The sequence below is a fragment of the Tachysurus fulvidraco genome, chromosome 11, assembly GCF_022655615.1.
Source record: "Tachysurus fulvidraco isolate hzauxx_2018 chromosome 11, HZAU_PFXX_2.0, whole genome shotgun sequence".
In the NCBI taxonomy this organism is placed as follows: domain Eukaryota; kingdom Metazoa; phylum Chordata; class Actinopteri; order Siluriformes; family Bagridae; genus Tachysurus; species Tachysurus fulvidraco.
The window spans coordinates 610,635-633,134 of NC_062528.1; the positions used below are offsets into that span (position 1 = coordinate 610,635).

The 22,500-nt window shown below is 43.1% G+C and overlaps 3 protein-coding genes across 16 annotated transcripts in view; all 3 read right to left on the minus strand.

Moving 5' to 3' along the window:
- agfg1a (ArfGAP with FG repeats 1a) overlaps positions 1-14,048 on the minus strand; it is an 18,471-nt gene extending 4,423 nt beyond the window's left edge. Inside the window, exons 1-10 of one of the 7 annotated variants that reach the window (XM_027155496.2) lie at positions 13,576-14,048; positions 5,592-5,685; positions 3,738-3,853; positions 3,208-3,370; positions 2,689-2,839; positions 2,331-2,456; positions 1,708-1,779; positions 1,107-1,307; positions 814-973; positions 332-405 (exon numbers count right to left, since the gene is read on the minus strand). In XM_027155496.2, coding sequence (XP_027011297.2) covers positions 332-405; positions 814-973; positions 1,107-1,307; positions 1,708-1,779; positions 2,331-2,456; positions 2,689-2,839; positions 3,208-3,370; positions 3,738-3,853; positions 5,592-5,685; positions 13,576-13,742 — 1,324 coding nt within the window. In that variant the 5' untranslated portion in view covers positions 13,743-14,048. Of the gene's footprint in view, positions 1-331; positions 406-813; positions 974-1,106; positions 1,308-1,707; positions 1,780-2,330; positions 2,460-2,688; positions 2,840-3,207; positions 3,371-3,737; positions 3,854-5,591; positions 5,686-13,575 lie in introns of all 7 variants that reach the window. The other 6 variants (XM_027155495.2, XM_027155497.2, XM_027155499.2 and 3 more) reach the window with 6 other exon arrangements.
- Positions 14,049-15,649: 1,601 nt separating this feature from the next.
- Positions 15,650-18,145, minus strand: mrpl44 (mitochondrial ribosomal protein L44). Its single transcript, XM_027155537.2, has 5 exons — positions 17,893-18,145; positions 17,304-17,526; positions 16,893-17,138; positions 16,600-16,778; positions 15,650-16,272 (listed from the first exon to the last, which is right to left on the minus strand). The coding sequence occupies exons 1-5, from the start codon at positions 18,069-18,071 to the stop codon at positions 16,092-16,094; spliced, it is 1,008 nt and encodes a 335-aa protein (XP_027011338.1). The 5' UTR covers positions 18,072-18,145; the 3' UTR covers positions 15,650-16,091.
- A 1,666-nt stretch (positions 18,146-19,811) lies between these two features.
- The window catches only part of mffa (mitochondrial fission factor a), a 10,136-nt gene continuing 7,447 nt past the window's right edge, over positions 19,812-22,500 (minus strand). For all 8 annotated transcript variants that reach the window (XM_027155505.2, XM_027155504.2, XM_027155506.2 and 5 more), the window contains 2 exons: positions 20,888-20,960; positions 19,812-20,715 (listed from right to left, as the gene is read on the minus strand). In XM_027155505.2, coding sequence (XP_027011306.1) covers positions 20,584-20,715; positions 20,888-20,960 — 205 coding nt within the window. In that variant the 3' untranslated portion in view covers positions 19,812-20,583. The remainder of the gene's footprint in view (positions 20,716-20,887; positions 20,961-22,500) is intronic.

Consider the following 22,500-nt stretch of genomic DNA (forward strand, 5'->3'; position numbering starts at 1 on the left):
AGCCTTGAACACCATGAAGGGAGTGCACTTCCTTCACGTGATCTGCTCCTAGTTAAGACTATAACCGTTGCTTAATGACCTTGTCACTAAAACCAGCACCGACATGGCAAGAACATTCCAGAAAAAGATGTTCTCAGCGTGTACGAGCTCGTCGTCCCTGGAGGTTCAGAGTTCTGTACGTATCGGTGTTCATATCACATCACCAACCTGCTGTAAATAAACAAACCCATAATACTAAAACAGACGTTTAAAACTTTTCAATACGGTGGCCTACAAATCATTTCAGCGCCATCGACACTGACACCACTATTAATACGCTGTAGTGTTTTACCTCCGAAGCCCTGGGGCAGCGCCGCCTGCTGCGGCTGTGGGGCAGATACTCCAGGAGGAGCTCCAAACACAGGCCTAAAGGAAGAGAGGGGAATGTGAGAGTTTTAAGGTATCCTGGGTGTTTAAATCGTAGGTTTGTGTCATCAAACAAAAACAAGCCAACTATAGGACGGGTCCAGATTGTGGGGACGTTTGTAATTGTCTCGTTATATGGTGTGTTTATATATTGCACTTGTGTCCTTTTTACATCCCATAAGATAATATATCTACAGCTCAAGTGCTTCACTTCATGTTCACGTCAAACATCAGAACATGATGAACGTGTTTATTTCATCCTGTGTACTGCTAGAACAATGAAGATGATGAACATTTTATACACACCTGTGAATATCATAAGTGTGTTTTAGGTAAACAGGTTTATTTTTCATCCTTTATTACAGAGAATGTTCCAGTAAGGGGTGTGTTTCAGCATGTGTTATTTACCCCTGGGTGCTGGTGGCAGTGCCAAAGCTGCTGTTACTGGGAGCCGGGGGGCTGAAGGCGGTGTCTAGTGCAGCCAGTGCAGCATAGCGATCGCCTCCCAACATGGCTACCTGAGGAGGAGGTGGACCTACACCTGCAGAGGGAGGAGCTGAGCTTGAACCTACAAGAGAACCATAAAAAAATGTGGTGAGCCAATGAGGTCAAGTCTCCTAAAAGAAGTGTGATGTTGAACATCACAAGCAAACATCACAGTGAGCGGGATTAGATTTGTGTGGTGTGTGTTTGATGAGTACCTTGTTCCGTTTTAGTAGAGCTGAAGATGTTGTCCAGGTCAGCAAGAGCAGCATACCTGTCAGCAGGCACAGAGCTTCCGTCAGCCTTAACCCCGCCCCCAGAACAGTTGGACTGGCCGTACGTGGCAAAGTCGGCACTGCAAGACTTGGGGAAGTTGTCAAAGTTGGCAAAGTTGGCATTGGCCAGTCCTGCTGAGCCACCTGTAGGACAGAAGGACATGGTGAAACAAGGACAGAGCCATTTGAGGGAGAATTTACTTCGATCTGCTCAGGAAAATTCCAAATATGGATCACCTACATTTCTACAAACACACACGCAGGAACATAAAAATAAAAATAAAAAAGACAAGCACATGTTTCCTCACACACCTTTTCCACCAGACAGGGCTGCACAAGGTACAAACTGAAGGTGGCAGATGTTACAGATGTAAAATGTGTAATTGAGCTAAACATTAGTGAAGATCATCAGGAGGATTCTGCACTGGAACTCACAACGTTCTGCATTTTTCTACATGATCGTGTGTTCAGATTCTGTACAATTCAGTTAGTTTGCCACACTGTCTGATTGAAAAGGATCAACACACAGACACACACAACTTACTCTGAGTAGCCAGTAGGGGCAGCGTGGAGGGGAATTCTCCCACACTGCAGCTGACCGGCACATCTGAGATCGCTGACACACACATATGCAGTGAAATGAGAAGGCAAAGGGATGTGGGAAAGGAGGGAAAAAATAAAACTCAGTAATCCAAAGACAAAAACAGCCCACGGGGAAGCAACAAAGTGATGAGAGAGAAAACAAGCCAAATCAACAAGAAACAATTCACCAATCAGAGGCAGTGAACTGGCACCTGGCTCCACCCACACAAGTGAAAAGAACAAATGATGTGAGGCCTTAACAGATTCTACAGCATGTCAGATGTGTACATGGTGTAAACACTGTAGTGTAAAGAGATATGAGGTGTGGGTGAATAACAAGTGCAAATAAATGAACATGAACATACAGTGTGTGTTTAGTGTGTGTGTGTGTAGTGTGTGTATGTATGTATGTGTGTGTAATGTGTTTAGTGTGTGTATGTATGTGTGTGTATGTATGTGTGTATGTACGTGTGTGTAGTGTGTTTAGTGTGTGTGTGTATGTACGTGTGTGTAGTGTGTATGTATGAATGTGTGTGTGTGTATATGTGTGTGTATGTATGTATGTATGTGTGTGTGTATATATACCTGTTTGTGCAGGTTGAAATGGTGCTTGTGGGGCAGAGGGAAATGCAACACTTGGCGCAGTGGCTGCAGCAGAACTCCCGAACGCATCAAAATTTGCAAAGTCTGTATTATAATTAGCATTCTGTGCTGCTAGAGGCCACAACACACACACACACACACACACACACACACACACACACACACAGGATGAGAAATGCGAGATGTAAGAACACGGTGGAACAAACTGTGCCAGTCATTACAAGAAGTAATGAAAGATGAACTGATGCTTTCATGGAGGCCCCAATAAAGTGAGACAAATAATAAAATACATGCTGTGGCATCACCTGGCACCGGTGGGCACTCAAAGGAGGCGGTTTACCTGGGTGGCTATTGAAATTGGCAAAGTTGGCAAAGCTGGAGTTGCCCGAGGACTGCGATGCCGGAGCAGCGAAGATGTCCCCGCCCAGATCACTGAGCAGATCGAATTTCCTGTCCTGATTGGTCAACTGAACACGTGACGCTACAGGAGACTGAGAGGGACAAAACACGCAGGTGTAAACAAAAAAAAACAAACAAACAAACAAAAAAAGCCTAATCGGACAGAGCCGGGAGTTCACAGTGAACAGGGAGAGACAAACAAAGACATTTAGAGAGAAGACTTTACTGAGAAAGTGAGACTGTAATCTCTCTAATACTCTATAGTGTGGATATTACAGGCAGGGAGCCGTCACACAGAGTCGATCTGTTCTACATATAATAAATAAATATAAATTAAACATAAACTTATGTTCACTATCAAGGTGCTAGTCTGGATCACAGCAAAACAGTGATCACCAATTTGTTCATAATATTAAAGGATGGAGTAAAAGCAACATGTACAGGTGTGGTGTGGTCTTACCTGGCTGGGTGTGTTTCTGCTCAGGTGCAGAGCGGGTGCTTGGTCTCCCAGCAGGGTTTTCAGCGGCCGCACTTCTGGAGTGCTGTTCGTGCTGCTGGCTGATGAACCCGACATGGACGCATGGACCGAAGCTACCACCTTGGCTTGGTCTGGAGGAATGTACCTGAGAACAAAGATGGGATAATGTAAAAGATTCTCAGGTGTCACAGAGTCGTTTATACGCATCCATGCACAGAGTGGATCAACAGTCATCACAGCTACATGAAATAACTAGGAGGATAAACAAGGTGTAAACAGAGCCGTGATTCTTATTAGGACAATTTGGGACCGTGGGTGTTGACAGCTGGAGACACAACAACAGGAATTGCAGGAAAACTCCGTGCACTGAGACACAAGAACTAAACTGTTTGGGCTCCTCAACCAGTAACACCATCCCATCCCTACAGTAAAGCACGGTGGAGGCAGCATCCTGATATGGTGGTGGTGTTCAGTGGTAGGGACACAAGTAAGCTCATGTACGTCTGACTCACCATCGCTTTTTCTCATATTTTTCCTGGAGGAACTCTTTGACTTTCTGCGGTTCCCTGAAGTCAGGTACAGATGAGGTCCTGTCGTCGTACAGACCCAGCCATATCTGTTTACACACCTACAGAATAGACAGAGGGAGGATAATTGTGTGTGAAATGTACAGCAGATTTTAACACACACACATACACACACACACACACACGGAAAAACAACACAAACAAACAGTTGAGGTGTTAATTACCTGCCACCTTCTCTGGACTAGAGAAGAACGGTTTGAGAAACATCCTTCACAAGATCAACTCTTATTCATGACTTTGTTTAATAAGATTTATTTATTAATAATATTCATGTGAAAATAATTTAGATTTATTATAAGATGTCGATTATGTGAAACAAACACTATACAAGTCCAAGAGATGTTACTGTGTCCTGCATGTAAATTCTCCTTGTAAAATAAACACACTATTAAACACCCCACAGCAGACTGAGATAATCCACTAACACAAGAAGCAGCTATAAAACTGGACTTTAGTGATGAGTGACTAAACACAGAGAGCTCACAGTGAGAGAGGAACACTGACTTCATTGATCTGCTCTAAATGGTGTCAGTCACACACGCGCGCACACACACACACACACACAAGGGTACAAGCACACACACGCAGACACACAAGGGTATACACACACACACAAACACAAGGGTACAAGCACACACACACACACACACACACACACACACACACACACACACAAGGGTACAAGCACACACACGCAGACACACACAAGGGTATACACACACACAAACACAAGGGTACAAGCACACACACACACACACACACACACACACACACACAGGTACACGCACAAACAAACACACACACACACACATACAAACACACGCACACACCACACACACATACAAACACACGCACACACACACAAACGCACATGCACACACACAAAGAAACGCATGCACACACACACACGCACAAACACACACGCGCACACACACATGGGTACACACACAAATACGCACGCACGCGCACACACACAAATACACGCGCACACACACACAAACAATGAATGACAAACTAGTTCCCTGGATATCTGCTGGTCTTAGATACCAAATGAGTGACAAAAACTGTAAGACGACAAAATAGAAAAGAAACGTGAAAGAAAAGAGAGATTAAAGGAAGTTACAAGGATATAAACAAATGTAAGAATCAGCATGTTTTTCAGCTACAGACGAGGTTCACATTTCTCACACACAGCACCGATACCACCATAGTGTTGGTTATGTTTATTACGCCTCTGTTTCACACGCCTGAGATATTCCGTAAACATCAGGGAAATTAATGTAGACACAAAAAGGGATTAAAGATCATTTAGATTTAAACAGAGATAAACTGTGTGAGTTCAGGGGAAGAGGAACAAGTCAAACCTCTACAGTACAGACATTTCAGTCTAATGTAACTATAAACAGGTAAAAAACAATCTATTGTGTTAACAACTCACTGTGGTGTGAGAGAATAAAACACCTCTAACATTAACAGCTGTGAGGTTACTGCTGTAACTTAATAAGTGTTGGTGTGTTAATGTCATGCCCTGAACTCTACACACCTCCTCAATGAGCAGTGTTAATCACCCTGTGGTGTAGCAGTGTTTCTGATCAGGTTACTAATCATGTGCTCTGGTGTTTAAACATGCCCCGTGTTGGGAAACAGGAAGAATTTGGCAAACCTTCTGAAGAATGTCATGTTTTAGTGAGAAAACCGGCTCTGACCGGATCACTGCTTACAAAAACGTTATTCAAATGTTGTAGCCATGCGGCGTTATTAACCTCGATTCAACGTTACCTCATTTCCATGCTTCTGGAGAAATTCTATTTCCTGTTGCGTAAAGGTTGTCATGGAGATGGACTTCACTCTGTGGGGAGGGTTCAGACCTCGCCTAGAGAGAGAGAGAGACAGAGAGAGCGAGAGAGAGACAGAGAGAGTGGGACAGAGAGACAGGGACAGAGGGAGAGAGAGGGACAGAGGGAGAGAGAGGGACAGAGAGACAGAGAGAAAGGGACAGAGGGAGAGAGAGGGACAAAGAGAGAGAGAGAGAGGGAGAGAGAGAGAGATTGTTATAAAAGACCAGCGTAGTTTAACAGTTAAGAAGCCCAAATGAAGCCTACAGACTGAATGATCGTCTGATTTAAAGATTGGACTGAATGAAACCGTGTCCTGCTTCCAGAATCTGTCCCTGGTGTTAATCCGACTCGGAAATCAAGGCCGATTGTCACTATATTTAAACGAAGCCATTGTTTTCTCAACGTTAAACACTAGGTGAAAGTGCAGCTCAATTTTCACAGCACATGCCAGAGACACTCGAACATACATCAAGTCTTTTGTCCTTCGTACACTTTAAAACTGAACCCCACCAGTGTAAACACGGTGAAGTTAAGTGCTTCTTACTGCACACCAATTAACATCACACACCTCCCTTACAGCTGAGATGGTGAAAACACTGGTACTGTACCAGCAAAAGTTTGTGTACCCCCCCATCCCCCCTTCCACCTACGACAGCAGCATCCTAGCAGGCGGCTCCTCTGGCAGAACGAGGGATTGAGTGAAAGAGGGACACTGTGAGAAAGTGTGCAGGTTAATTTGATAGGGGATTTGTTACACTTCTGCAGAGTATTAGATTAGCTCCAGTCCCCGTGTGCAAACGTATGTACACTATATTAAGCAGTCTAGCTCAGCTGCAGTCCCTGTTCTCTCAGAAATCTGAGTTATTAGCTTGTTATTCACAAATGTGGGACAAGGACAACAAAGTTAAGCTTCAAGGCACCTCGACTTTCCTGTACGGCCGTGATGTGCCTCGGGAGACGCAGCAATATATGTATGTACTGTGTCAGGTATCGTTCTGATACCACACTCAAAAAAAAAAAAAAAACGCTTATATACACCAACATCCTACACCACGTTATACAATGTGGACAGAAGACTTGGGGAATTTAGGAAAAACAAAAACACACAATAATAAAAATAAATAAATAAATAAAAATTCAAGCCTACTTGATCCATGGTAAATAACAGTGAGCTAATTCACTTCAGCGTCTAACAGTGTAGGAGCATGAACACGTGTGTGTGTGTGTGGCACTGTTCATGGTCACCGTTTAAACCAGGAAAACAGACAGAGTCAAATAAAAGTATCCATTGCATCAGTGTTTGTTTGTACTAAATAGGTCACTCATTTCTGGGTTAATGTCAGCAGAACCTGTATAAAGGCTGAAAAATAGTGTATCTGTGCCTCCATCTCCTACTGGTACAGAACAGCAATAGGAACGTCCAGGTGTGTGACACCTGAGCCGTGAGAGAGGTGTCATTCATAAGGTGTCCTTACCTGATAGTGTTAGACAATTCTTAGTGTTAACTACAAAACTTTACACCAAACAGGTGAGTGTGTGTCCCAAATTATCTGTTCTAGTTTACTGCTGGCACAGGTAGAGCCAATAAACAGTAATATATTGTAGTCGCGCACACTCGCGGGCGCACACACTCGCAGGCGCACACACTCGCGGGCGCACACACTCGCGGGCGCACACACTTCACCCTACTTGTTTGTCACTCTGGAGGTTCAGGCTTAGGAGGAACAAATCCTCAGGAGGGTGAGGAGCAGGAACCAGGAGATCTGCAGATGTAAGACTAGATCAGACACTGAATTATTTATACTGCAACACGGCCTCTAACAATTAGACCCAAAACACACTGCTTACTGATCGTCAACAGCTCTTAACCGCTTGCCCTATAAGGGTGTAACAAGGTCTACAAGTATGTGTGTAGGTTCGAAAGGATCATTACGGATGTGTTAGGATCCAGGAGTCTACAAAAGAGTTGACAGGAGAGTAGAAGGGTCTATAACGGATATGTAAAGGTCTACAGGGGTCATTAAAGGGTCTAAAGGGGTTTATACCAGTATGTGAGGGTGTTCAGTATCTACCAAGTCAAAATGAGCTTCATGCGTTCAATAACCACTGTGTCCTGGTCACATCTGCTTGCCAATAAACACACCTAACACACAGAAATCTAAACAGCCATGTTGCTCTTATAGATGTGTTTATTATTAACAAAGGGAAGCGTGAATAGCAGGAAGTGGATTTCTCAACAAGGACACACTCGAGATTGGCAGCAAGAGCATGTAACGTAACTCAAGTGGTTTCCTTTATTGGCATTCTTGCTTTCTGCTGTGTGAGTGTGTGTGTGTGTGTGTGTGTGTGTGTGTGTGTGTGCACGCAGTCAGATCAGTGTGCACAAAGCTTAAAAACTGTTGTGTATATAAAACACAGATTTACACAAATGTCTGCTGCTTTGATTGAACAGGAAATTGCATAAAGCACAAAGTCAGAGTGAAGAAGAAACCTGGCTACATCTACACACACACGTAAACACATATACACACACACACGTACACACACACACGTGTGTACACGCACGTACACACACACGTGTGTACACGCACGTACACACACACGTGTGTACACGCACGTACACACACACGTGTGTACACGCACGTACACACACACGTGTGTACACGCACGTACACACACACGTGTGTACACGCACGTACACACACACGTGTGTACACGCACGTACACACACACGTGTGTACACACACGTACACACACACGTGTGTACACACACGTACGTACACACACACAGACACACACACAGACACACACACGTACGTACACACAGACACACACGTACACGTACACACACGTACACGTACACACACGTACACGTACACACACGTACACACACGTACACGTACACGTGTACACACACACACACACACACACACACAGTAAATCCATTCATGGCCTTTACATTCCAAAGTGAAATTAAACTTCCTGTCCTGCTGCTTCCACTTCCTTTTATACAAGTTGACCACATGGTGCTGATGCAGTGGAATGCAGCTCCCACTTCCTGCTGGAGGGTTCACACATGAGCGCACACACACACACACACACACACGCGCACACACACTTTCTGATCACTTACATGGATCACTTACATTTTTCCAGTTAAAAAAACCCAAACCATTACGTTAAATGAAGGTACATATGAGTATTTAATATTTATAACACTTTTACTGAAGCACTGTATTGCTAGATGTTTGTGAGCATCTAGATCTGATCATGTTACACACTCTGTACAGTAGAATAGCTCCAACAGCTCCAACAGCTCCAGAGACCTCCATGTTGTTGAAGTGATCTGCCTCCAAGAACCCTGGCTGACTTTGGAGATCTTTCTTCCACAGGTACATGTGAGTCAAGTCGGAGAATATGGTACAACTAAAAATAGTGCAGACGATCAATTGATCAAAAGCAGCTGTCACCGAATCCAGAAGATTCCTGATTAATGTCTCTGGCTGGAATTGTTTCTCTACTGGCACAAATATCTTCAGCATTAGACTAGAGGAATGTCTGCCATGGTTTCTCCATCAGACTCGTGCTTCACTTGGACATAAGAGCTCGAAATATTGTCTGGGAAAGCACTGTTACTGTTAGAACAGCTAACACACACACACACACACACACACACACGATAAACACAGGCTGGTAGGACAGTCCAGGACATGGTGGCACTGAAAGACTTCAGGTGAATCACTGACATCATTTGCTGATCTTAACCAGAATATTTCACTATTTAAATGAACGTTCTCTCGTCTCGTGTGTGTTCCGGCTACATTTCACACAATAACTCCAAAATAACTTCTGTTAGGAGTCAAAAACTTGGTCAAATGTAAACAGTGTTCAGAAGAACAAAAGGCCGAAACAAACACTACTGCACATCAGCAGAACGTTCATTAAGAACGTAGCTATAGAAACATCTCGCACGTCTCAGAGATCGACCCGATCGTGACATCGCAGTTCACCAGAGTTAGTGTCTGTGCAGTGAAACCACTAACGTTCACAACTGCTCGACGTTCTGTTACTAGTCAAACTCCGCTCACACCCTGAGAACAACCGCCATTTAAAGAAGCTTCGGTTTCTGTTGGTGAATCCGAAGCTGCTGCAGCCTTCACGAGGCCAAATTCATTTAGTCACAGATTCTTAAAACAGCTCAATTATCTCCAGGCTCCTCTGGGAGAGTCAAACTGGAGTTTTTTTTTTTTTAAATCAGACACACACTTATTACCCCTTGCACGTGGCATGGTAAAGACGAGGAAACCCAAAAACACATTTTATACAGAAACGTCTAATGCTGCATGAGGCCACTCCTACTCCTCTGTCTTCTGCACGACAGACCGTGATTGGCTAGAATGTCTGTGATTGACACGGAGAGACGGTGTAAGCCCCTCCCACCCTGACAGCACAGCCACTTCTGTTTACTTGGCTCTTGGCCATGGATGACTGCAGCATCACCGGGATTTGAGCTCACGATTTAAGAGTAATCGACCGAGCGCTTTTCTCTGCCGTTGTTATTTATCATGTTGTCATTAAGCTGACCGGCTATGAGGAACATCAGCGCACTCAGACTCAGACGATAAAGAGACAAAAGTGTGTGTTAATCAGTATTTTGTACACGTTAATGGTAGTTTGGCTGCTGACAGAATGTGTGTAGGAAGGAATCTGGTAACCACTAATAAAACTCGCTAATGCTTCAGGACAACATGGACAGAACGCTGACGTCTCTCTGAGCGCCCAGGCCTCTGGTCTCATGGTGAGCAAGATGTTCTGAGACCAGACGACATTCCCAGGGACCATCATTACCGCCTGCCTTTCTGTTTACGCTCCTCTCCTCCCTTTAATAGACAGTTTGTTCCGCTTTTCCCAGAATCAGTAACACCGGGTTCTTTGGGCTAATCAAGCAGCTAATTGATTCAATTTCGTCTGACGTAGATTGAATTACTTGGAGAAAAGTCAAAATGGAAATGTCCATGTGAGCTGGCAGTCAGAATTAGAAGAAACGAAGAAAGGAAAGAAACCGAGTGTGACAGCTAGAGAGAAAAAACTATTATATAGACAAACTGGAAATGTTTTTTTTTTGCCTTTATAGAGTGTAGAAAAGTTTAATTGCAATTAAACTCTGTAGTTTAAAAAAAAACAACAACAGATGGGACAGTTAGATGTCACTTCTAAGTGATGACACCCTGCAGTTTAACATTAAAGGTGGGGTCTGGAATATTTGAGAAATGCTTCAGAAAACTGCGTTGGGCCACCAAACAAACAAAAATCAAAACAAACGTGTAGCCAATGAGCAGTAAGGGGCGGGTCTTGTCAATAAAGTCGGGCGCATATTCACAGGTTGGAGTTTCCCGAGTCAATAACTCCTGAGCTAAACGCTGTTACTACACAAAACGCGGTTGTAGCTGCCTCTCTACATCACTACGATAGAAAAGAGGTGTTATTTGTGTAGTAACAGCGTTTAGCTCAGGAGTTATTGACTCGGGAAACTCCAACCTGTGAATATGTGGCCAACTTCCTGCTCCTTCAGTTCTCTCCAGCGCTGGAAAGCTGATCCTATATTAACACGTCCTACTTCTTGTCCTTATCGTAAGTCTTTCTTCTCTTTCTTTTTATCCTCCATGTCAATGTTAAAACCGCTTTCTGCTAATGTCACACACGCGCACTAAACACTCACTCCGCCCATATTGACAAGACACGCCCCTTTCTGCTCATTGGCTACATGTTTGTTTTGTTTTTGTTTTGTTTGATGGCCCGACACAGTTTTCTGAAGCATTTCTCAAATATAGGAGACCCTGCCTTTAAGTCACTAAAATGTTTGTTTGGAATCTGAACAGTTTGTGCAGGTCACATTCAGGTGACCACACATCATCTCAGATTAAAGTCATCATACATACATTTTGATGCTGGTGCTAATAATTGTGGAGGACATCATAACCCTGTTTCCCTACACCAGACTCCAGCAGTTTGTCTTTCTTTGACTAGAAAGGTTTCCTGAACACAAGTGAGAGTTTGCACGTGAGCTGACTGAAGCTTCGGTGTAGAAACTGGAGCACAGTTTCACAGACCAACCTTCAGGTGCTGCGGTTTCACAACATGTGGAAACAATGCAGAAAGGTCTAGAATCGAGAGCTTGATCTGCTGCCTGATTTACAGGAATGCTCCTCCGAACGTTTAACAAAAAAAACATGCTTGTTAAATGCGATTCGGAGAAAAACTTCTTTACTTTCAGAAGGATTGTGTGCAGATTTTCTCCACAGAGGTGATGAACAGCTGGATGTACTGTGGGGTTCAACAGGACAGCTGGGACACCACGAGATCAAACCCTGACACACGTCACTGTGCTGTATCAGGTCATGTATGTTATTTATAGGTGCTTCATACAAACCGGACTGGTCACAAGGTGTTGATTAACACTGCAGGGTGGGAAGGAATGTGATGCTGCACGTACACACTGGACTTAACATTAGTGCCCTGAAGCTGCACATCCTGAAGTGTTAGCAATGTTTATTACGTGTTTGGTGTTTTTAATGTAGATGTCGAATAAGAGATCGAAGTAAATCCTTGCTGTCATTAGTCTCACAGTTTGTGCATCAAACTCAGGCAGTGAAATGAACAGCAGATGCTGTGTGTGTCCTGTAAGATATAAGACTATTGTGTATTTATACACGTCGTGACCACGGCGTGATCACGTATCACCACAACACCACAACACCAACCTCTAGAGACTCCACCTTTGTGTGCTGATCTTATTGCTGACCGGAATCAGAGCTTTAGTGCTAACAAAACGTATAAAAAGTTTATTAGAGATGTCCATCTGATAAAGACGTTGTTAATTAGAGTGCCTGCAACACGTGAATGAACGGTTGCTATAGAAACGATAACGCGCCCAAACCCGTCCAATGCGCGGTTGCTATAGAAACGGCAACGCGTCAATATTAGACTGCGAGCCGGAATTACTGTCAGAAACTACTAGAAATATTGCTCGCTACCTTCTGACCAATCAGCATCGAGAACTCAACACCGCTTCTACACGACTATTCCGGCTCGAAAATAAGCGAATACGTTATAAAATGTTTGCAACCACTTCAACCTTTAGCACGTACTAGTTACCAGACAGAACTTACAAACTAAACACGTCACTTACGTCCCTAGTTTTTCGTTCAAAGTGTAAATGTTACACTGAGGTAACTAGGCTAGCTAACGGCTCGCGCACGCGCGCTCGCGCACGCTAACGGTTAGCACGCTAACGGTTTCCCACAAAACATCAACGGCGAGCTTCAATTAGTGGTTTATTATAAAGTGGGACAGTTTTATCTACCATTTGTCCTCGTGTGGAACTATATTTACAATATATAACGTTTACCGAAACACTTTATCATGCAGAGAGAAGCGTTTAGGGCCCGAAATGAAGTTAACGGTAAACTAGGTTAGTCTCCGAACAGCTAGTAACTAGTTAAAGTCGGTGAAGTCCGCTTGCTCACCGATCCGGGTTTGTTCCCCTAAACATGAGCACTGAGAGAATATGTGATCAATAGTGTCGCTAAGCTACAGTTAGCATGTGCTACATGTGCTAGCTGCACAAGCTAACACTCCGTCACCTCCTCTCTCATGCACATTAATACAATACAAAAACCTCAGTGGTATTAAACACAACCTCGGGATGCGTGAACACATTCAGGTCAAGTCGAAATAAAGACAAATAAAGTACAAATAGGTCACAACTTCACGCCTTTGCTGGCGGTGTCCCAAACGCCCCATTGGTCCCTACGCAGGTGTCCTACACAGGGTGTGACGTCACGGCGTCGACGCCCCATCTAGTGCCCTAAGTGAGTGACAGAAAGGCTATTTGGGACGCAGTCCAGGTCGTCAGGGCTACTTACAGGATCCCGGAGCAGGACGTACACACGAAGGAGCCGTTCGTCATGTTGGTGTAAGTCGGACCGCGCTGGTCGCAGTCGAAACACTTCCGGTTGTGTGCTAAACTCGTCATTTCTCTCAGCATCTTCAGGTGTTTCTCCTCCTGCTTTCGCTTCGCGCTCGCCGCCATGACCCAAAGTGTTTCACACGCCGACGGGAAGAATAGAAAACTTTTAAAAAGATGCCGTGAAGTTGTCCAAGTGAAGGAGAGACTCCGGCCGAGCTGGAGACAGACACACAGGACAGGACCGACTGAGGAGGAGGAGGACAGACACAGGCAGGAACTCCACGGGCCTCACCGTGTCTGCTAGACACCGCGCATGCGCACAACACACACCTCCCAGCAACCCCAAAGAGTTCACGTCTCTGCAGGAGTGACCTAATTCACTCTAAACTACACGCCTGGTGTTCTGTTAGTGAGAGAGAGAGAGAGAGAGAGAGAGAGAGAGAGAGAGAGAGAGAGAGAGAGAGAGAGAGAGAGAGAGAGAGAGAGAGAGAAATAAATACATGCAGGAAACAACATCATGTAATTTTATATCATAAGGTGTGATTTAGGCAAACTAACACGAATTACTCAGACTTTCTCTCTCTTCTGTTCTGTCTGAGAGACTGGTGACAGATAATAAAATGATAGTCATTAATCCACGTCGTTAACGTGTGTTCTAAAGTTAGCTGTTGCTGAACAAATTCAGCACATTATCACAGCTAATCTGATGGCAGACATACAGTCAGTCATACAGACAGACAGACACACATACAGACAGTCATACACAGACAGAGACAGACAGACAGTCATAAACACAGACAGACATACACATACAGACAGACAGTCAGACACAGACATACACACAGTCCTATACAGACAGTCAGTCATACAGACATACATAGACAGTCAGCCATACAGACATACACACATACAGTCATACACAGACAGACATACACACAGACAGACATACAGTCATACAGACATACAGTCATACACAGACAGACAGACTCATACAGACAGTCATACACACAGTCATATACAGACACATACATACAGTGATACAGACATACAGTCATACACAGACACATACAGTCAGTCATACAGAAAGACATACACACACAGACATACAGTCATACACAGACATACAGACAGACACATACAGACAGTCAGTCATACAAACAGACACACATACAGACAGACATACACACAGTCATACATACAGTCATACATACAGACAGACCCCTGAGAGTTCATCTGTAACCCTGAGGATCTGTGCACTGATCCCAGCCCTAAAGCGAGTTAAATATACAGACTTATAGCACTTTTAACTCTAAATATTTATTTCACAAACTTTTGTACAGTAACATTTTATGACTTATTGAAAATCTTCAATAATACATTTTTGTTTTAATATTTACACACTGATGAGGTGGTAACAGGACAGGAAGTGGGAGCAAACATCCTGCCAAATGATATCTGGACATTACAGACGTATAGAGTGTGAGGCATTTATTTAGGAAGTGTGTATAGCAACCTTCAGTGTGGACTCACGACCCCTGCATTAACATCACCATCCTCTTCCTCTCACGAGGGAGCATGTAAAGAACAGGGATGTACAACTGGAAGTGGATGGTTTTTTTTTGTAACACACTCACCCTTAACAGTACTTAAAGCAAGTACTTACTGTGCCAGTTAATAATGAATAAAAACTTAAAGGTCTAATGAAGTGACCCCAGGAGTCACGTAGAGAACGAACAGAACAAAACGACTTCCTCTTAACAACAGGATTTTAACAGATTGTGAGAAATAAAATGGTTAAAACCAGTTAAAAGGAAGCTGGGGTTTGTGTACGTTCTTCTTCTTTTAGTATTCACTGAAAACAAACGGTTACATGTTTACGTACATAAACAATACACAATATATTACAACACAACTGCAAATTATTCATCTGAAGACTCAGGACACTACTGAGGAACTACAGCAACACAGTGTCTCTACACGCGTCATTTTAGACCTACAACTATCCATTAATACTAAATAATCAGTCAGGATTTATTCAGTATTAATACGAAGTTTATTCTGCACATGAAGTATTCTTGTGACGCTGAAATTAAACAGGACGATGTCCGATTTGTAGATGAAAATATTTTAAAGGTTTATTCAGTATTTAAACCATGAAGCTCAATTTCTCTGTCATTATAGACATTTATTAATAAGAAGAAATTGCAAAAAATAAAACAGCTTCTTAAGTGAAGAGACATTTATTTAATTAATTCAATTAAAAAAAAAACAAAAAAACATTTACACTCCAGTGTTGTGTTTTTGGCCTGATTTCATTCGACCAGCTGGAGCTACGTTTCACACGTCTTGCTGTAGAACTGTCCAAATTTACTCACATGTTTGAGTGAAGAGACTTAACGAGACAGATGTTAACCACCTGGTGAAAGACAGACAGATCTGTCTCTGTGTGTGTGTGTGTGTGTGTGTGTGTGTTTATCCTCTGCTAATCGCCTGCTTCACTGCTGATGTTTCAGGCTGCTCTTGTTTTGTGGAGAAGTCGAACGGTTTACGGTTTTCTGTGTAGTTGAAGAGTTTCCTCAGAGCCACGCGTGCTGCCTCGTCCTCTGCAGCTGATAGAGTCTCACCAGGACCATGAGCCAGCAGCTTCTTATCACTGATACACACACACACACACACACACACACATTACAACCTCAACAATATATTAGAGTAAGATTTCTGTTAGAATTAGTTAGAAATTTCAACCAAGTGTCCCCTGCACTCAACCCCCACATGGACCCTAACTGTGACACAGACTCATCACTCTTCAATACACGGTCTGATTTTAATTAACACAGAAGTGTGTGATGACCAGCATGAAATCATTTACTCCCTGAACAACTTAAATATTATGTTGATCATGAACGTATCCTGTGAAAGTCTATTCAGGTGTTGCTCTGATCTAGTTCTGTCTAGCTCTAACTCAGGGTCTGTGGCATACCAGTAAAGGCCGACGAAGTAAAGTGGGAGGACTGTGCTGGCTCCTGAGGACTGGAGGAGGCGTGGCTCAGGGAGTGAAGCTCCTCTGCGACTCAGCTCTTCCACCAATAACCCCATAGGGTTCGACACCTTCCACATGTCAAACAGGTCCTTCCCTATAAGCTGTGTCACGAGGAAGTCCTGCGCGCGCGCACACACACACACACACACTTTCAGTGACACTAAAATCATAAATTTAAACATGCACACATTCATGGGCACTAATCATAACTGACACAATCATAGCCGTCTCACCCTGATGAAAAGCCCCGCCCTCCCTGAGCCGCTGCTTTGCTCCAGCGCACCGATTACAGCGAAGAACGTCGCCTGAAGCACGTCGTCTGGAACAGGAAACTCCGCCGTCATCGCCAGCTCCTCCACCGCCAGGTTCAGAGCCACACGGCACATGACCTCCGACCCAGTCAGATGACTCACGATGGCCGCTACGCCGTCTTCCGGCAAACCGGGGAAGCTGTCCCTGCACCAGTCACTGAGGAAAACCTGTGCAGCAGAACACAAGCACAATTACAACCACACACACACACAAGGAGTTTGGTGTTGGTGACATATGACAATACTATGCCTGAACACTTAATTCATGCACCTCTTTCAGTTTATCAACATCACTCCATTCTTTAACAGTCTGTAGGATGCGACGCTCCTCACCAGTGTGAATCTACGCCCGTGTTCCTGCAGCTCCGTGTTGTCTCTGAGGTTTAGTGCTGTGCTCTCTCCATCTACACCCAACGAGCGGCGTCTCTCCTCCTCAGAGCGAATGTAGCAGGGGTTCACAAACGCCGTCTTCAGGAGGTCTGTGGAGAAGCGTTCATTTAGCCGGGCGCTGAACGCCTCCACCTCGGCGTGATGGTCCCAGTTAGGCTGCTGAGAGCTACAGAGAGAGAGAGAGAGAGAGAGAGAGAGAGAGAGAGAGAGAGAGAGAGAGAGAGTGTGTGTTTATTTATTCACAGGGTAATGAAATTATCTGTCAGTCCTCATGATGCATAACATGGTAAAGAAGGAAAAAAGTATGACAGTCACAGTGACGTGACTGTGCCGGAGCCCAGGGACGTGTCTCAGGGACGTGTCTCAGGGACGTGTCTCAGGGACGTGTCTCTGTGACGTGTCTCAGGGACGTGTGACAGACAGTACACTGTGACGTGTCTCTGTAACGTGTATCAGGGACGTGTCTGTCACAGACCCCAGTGACGTGTCTGTGTGACGTGTCTGTGTGACGTGTGACAGACTGTACACTGACCGTGGGCTCGGTGCTGGAGGTCCTTCGAGTCTCCTCTTCCTCTCCATGAGCAGCGTGTAAGACTTCATCCATCGCTTCTTCTCCCTGCTCTGTGTGACCAGGACACTTCTGCACACACGCTGATAATGAAGCCCAAGCGTTAACACACCACGACTCACAAGCGTCCTACACGCCGCCATGACACGCCGTCAACCTGCACAACATCCGGCGGAAGTGAGACGCTTTTTAAAAACCCTTATTTTTATAAACTGCTCATTTTATTCTTAATTGACAGAGAGACCGTGTACTTCGATATTTTATTGTGTAGCAGTAAATAAACAGACAAGACAATTTAACAGTCAGGAATTATTTCACGTGATAAATAACAAATAGCAGTAGAGAGGCGGGATTAGTCGGAATACGGGTAGGAAAAACAGAACAACTAATAACACGCCTGTTTACGCTGGTGGCAGTGTTATTACGACACCACGTGGTCGGAGGAGCAAAAACAACAACTCTGTGTAAATCTGATTGATATTTAACAGTTTAAACATTAAAAAATGTGTTATTTCCGATAAAAAAAAATATTTATAATAACATACTGGGTATTCAAGTGAGAGAGAGTAGATTGTTTAGGTATTAAGACCTGTAAGGACCAAAAGGAGAGAAATAATTAAAATTTTACACCAATTAGTAAAGTGAAAAAGTCACGTGACATACGGCTAAGTACGGTGACCCATACTCAGAATTTGTTCTCTGTGTTTAACCCAATCCAAAGTGCGTACACACACACACACACACACACACACACACACACACACACACACACACACACACACACACACACACACACACACACTTGCTCAAGGGCATCTCAGTCGCGTCTGGCCCGAGACTCGAACCCACAACCTTTGGGTTACGAGTCAGACTCTCTGAAAGTTAAACAAAAATGAACCTCCTGGTTAATGAGAGATCTGTTAATAAAAGGAAGAATATTATTATCTAAAGCTGAAGGGTTGTCAGGCTTAGCGTGTACATCTCCTGCATTAGATGGTCCACAATCTGTTATAAAAGAGCTATTCATTCATTCATTCATTCATTCATTCATTCATTCATTCATTTTCTAATAATAATAAACCTAACATTATATTATTTAAAATTGAACTTAAACTTTATATATTGAGGCCCTAAAAGATGCACGAAATAACAAAGCAAAACGGATGTATAGAATTTAAATCCTTTTCTTTTTGGAAAAGATTTTCCCCCCTGTATAGTTTTTTTTTATGCTATTATGACTGTAATACATAACAGTTGAACACACTGTGATCCTCTGTATGTATATTGTTCTTGTTATGCAATAAAAATAAAAAGATTGATATTTAACAAAGAAACCAATAAAACAATACAGATCATGTCGGTATGAATCTAACTAATAATCGTGTAAATATTTTAAGCGCACGTCTAAAACTGTCTGTTGTTTTGTGGGTAAAGTTCAGGAATGAATTAAACGTAAATGTGATAAAACCTTCAGTTGTTGTAGCTCCTTCACCTCATGGTCCATTGTTCAGGTTTGAGTTACAGAAGCAGGATTAAACTGCTCAGTCTCTCATTAACACCATGTTCAGCCTGTGGAAATGGATGGTTGTTTATTTCTCACACAATTCTTAATAAACTCTAGAGGGTTCGGTGAAAATCTGATGTTTGTTGTGAACATTAACTGAAATTAGTTTTACCGAATAGAGAACAAGTGGTTCTATTAAAGTTGCCATTTGTGTTGTCTAAAACTTAAATACCTCGATTATGTTCATAAAAATGTCTCTGCAGTGATTCTTCAATAGAAACTTCACTTATTATGAGACTCTGCTGAATTGTGAAGTTAAATTTTTTTTTATTTTCTCTAATTTTATGGCAAATAAAAGGTCAGAAATAAAGATAGTAAATATGGAGATACCGTAATTCTTTATTTAAACAGAAGTGCTCTGTAGTTATAGTATAGTGCATATGGATGACTCAGAGAGAGAGAGAGAGAGTGAGAGAGTGAGAGAGAGAGAGAGAGTAATAATAAAACATCATTATGGTCTCATTCCGAACATGGTCTCAAATTCTGAACACGGTCTTTACATCCGTCACAAGAAAGACAGGACAGGACGTTACGGAAAACCTCGAGACGTGACAACGTTACAGAAATCTGAGACATTCCTTAAATACTATCATTCCGGCTATCAGCAGAACTTTGGGACGAGTGTGTCCACATTTCTTGGGTCCATATTTATACATAACAGACATCCAGAACAGGTTCATCTTTCTCTGTATTGTTGTGCTTTCGCGAATACAAAGAGGTGGAAGATGATCTGAGAACTGACCGAATACAAGCACAGGGCTCTGTGATGCTGAGTCTCGTCTACAACACTAGTTTATATATACAGTATATATGTGTGTATATAGAGAGAGATTCAGCATCACAAAGCCCTGCACTTTTACATGTTTATACAAACATCTGGTTCATGCACGGCCGTGAGTGATGATGCCGATGCTTTAAAAATAAAAAAGAATCACAAATCTACATGAAGAGGAGCGTCCTGTAGCTGAAGGAGTCGTCCTGTGCAGGCGGGGAGTCTCACCAGCTTTGGGACATGGGCTGATGTTTGACACCTGAAGCGAGGAGGCGGAGCTTAGGTGAAACCAGGTGTTTTTATTTTAATTTGTTTTAATTCAGCGGCGGAGCCACACCCAGCTGTTGATGAGCCAGAAGGCCACAGTAATGGAGTACATGATCATCTCACGCTTGGCTCGCTCTTTATTCTCTTCCTCTAAGAGCTGCAGCCTTCGGTTCAGTTTGATGATCTGCACAGAGAAGTGCGGAGAAAAAAAAACCCATCACAACAAACACACAAATAAAGCTGATGTCATAAAACTAAACTAACTCCTGGCTTAATGATGCACAAAGAAAGAAGCAGCGACATAAAACCAAAAGCTTGTTATCTAACAAATGTTTCCACCTTTCTGAGGCTTTTACCTGTCTCCTTAAAGCTGTAGCGTCTCCCACAGCCAGATCTTCTCCACCTTCCATAGTCGTGTCCAGTGCAAATCTGCCAGCAAAATGCACAAACACTCCATGAACACAAATTTCAGACAATGACACACACTTTATACGCTAAAGTTCAACATGTTCTTCATGATATATAACAATTAACCGCAGTGCCTCGCATAAACACTCTGGTACTTAGGAAACCTGTCAGTCACGGTTATAAAAAAACATCCCAAACTTTGGAGATCGAGCGCCAGTGAATATTTTAACGAAAATGGGAAGAGAATTAGTCAGAGAAGCAAGCAGGATCCATGGGTTCATCTGGCAGAGCTGGAGATCCACAGCTCAGATGGTAGAGCGTTATAGAAAAGCTGGGCTTTAAGGAACAGTGGAATCTTTTTAACAAGATTATTAAAAAAAAAAAGCATGGTTGTGGTAGCATCATGACGTGGACACGCTTTTCATCATCAGGGACTGGGGAATAGGTCCAGCTCAGGGTAGGTCATGGTTTACCTACAGATGCCTACAGAAATGTTGACAGGTTCTTGTACACTCAGACCAGGAACACTCTGAATAAGGAGATCGGAGCGGCTAAGAAGTGCTACGCTGAAGGTTTGGAAGTTCAGTTCACTTCTAATGATTCAGCTTCAGTCTGGAAAGTTGTGAAAGCCATCACCATCTACAAGACACCATCCCATAGCTCTGTGGTGAATCGACAACTTACTGAAGATCTGACTGAGTTTTACTGTACATTTTGAACATCTCTTTACACACCTTCACTTCATCACCTCCAGTAACAGTTTCTTCCCCCAGACAATCTACGTGATGAACAGCTAAATGTTGCCCATTACACAATAATAACGTGCAATAATCTTATATTTAATTGTCACCACCTCCATCCTACTACATCCTGCATCTCATTCTATTCTATTCTAGTCTACCATCTACAGCACAACTGTACATACACTTTATTATTGTCTCTGTGGTCTGGAAGCGTACGGCACTAAAACATATTATTGTATACACAAGCATACTTGGCAATAAAGCTCTTTCTGATTCTGAAGATAGACAGATGGATGGATAAGAGGAAGAAAGTACAGGTCAGTCCTAGAAGAAAGCTGTCGAACAAGGCAACAACATCAGTTCTGCTGCCAAAACTACACTTTAGTGATTATTTAATTAAAAAACTAAACAAATCTCCAGTCAAAACCCAGATGTCGGTGGGCAAACAGATGCAGATGTGCAAAGACGAATAAGACCTGCGGCTGTAACCGTAGACGAAAAGGGGGGTGTGAATAATTATGCAACCAGCAAAAGTCTGCTTTTTATTTGATTAACGTTTGCGTCACAATAAACCGTCAAAATTAGACATCTGTCAAACTAAATGGCAAAAAAAATAATCTCAAGTTAAGTACAGTTTAGTGCCAGAATGTGGAACAGTTAAAGGAAGGAGGGGGTGAATATTTATGCAAGGCACTGCAGATAAAGTAGCACAAACCTTCCACAGCTGTATGTGTGCACACAATATAAACATCTGTGTGGATGAGAAATGTCCTTCAGTCCTCGTTCATTGTGAGCTATTTTTCTTCTCTGCTTTGTTT

What these genes read in the sequence shown, in the direction of transcription:
- mrpl44 (XM_027155537.2), bottom strand. Translation starts at nt 18,071, where the DNA reads ATGGCGGCGTGTAGGACGCTTGTGAGTCGTGGTGTGTTAACGCTTGGG. An exon ending in CCTCCAGCACCGAGCCCACG is followed by an intron (nt 17,527 to 17,892) that starts GTCAGTGTACAG and finishes CTCTCTCTGTAG; the next exon opens with CTCTCAGCAGCCTAACTGGG. An exon ending in TACTTCGTCGGCCTTTACTG is followed by an intron (nt 16,273 to 16,599) that starts GTATGCCACAGA and finishes TGTGTGTATCAG; the next exon opens with TGATAAGAAGCTGCTGGCTC.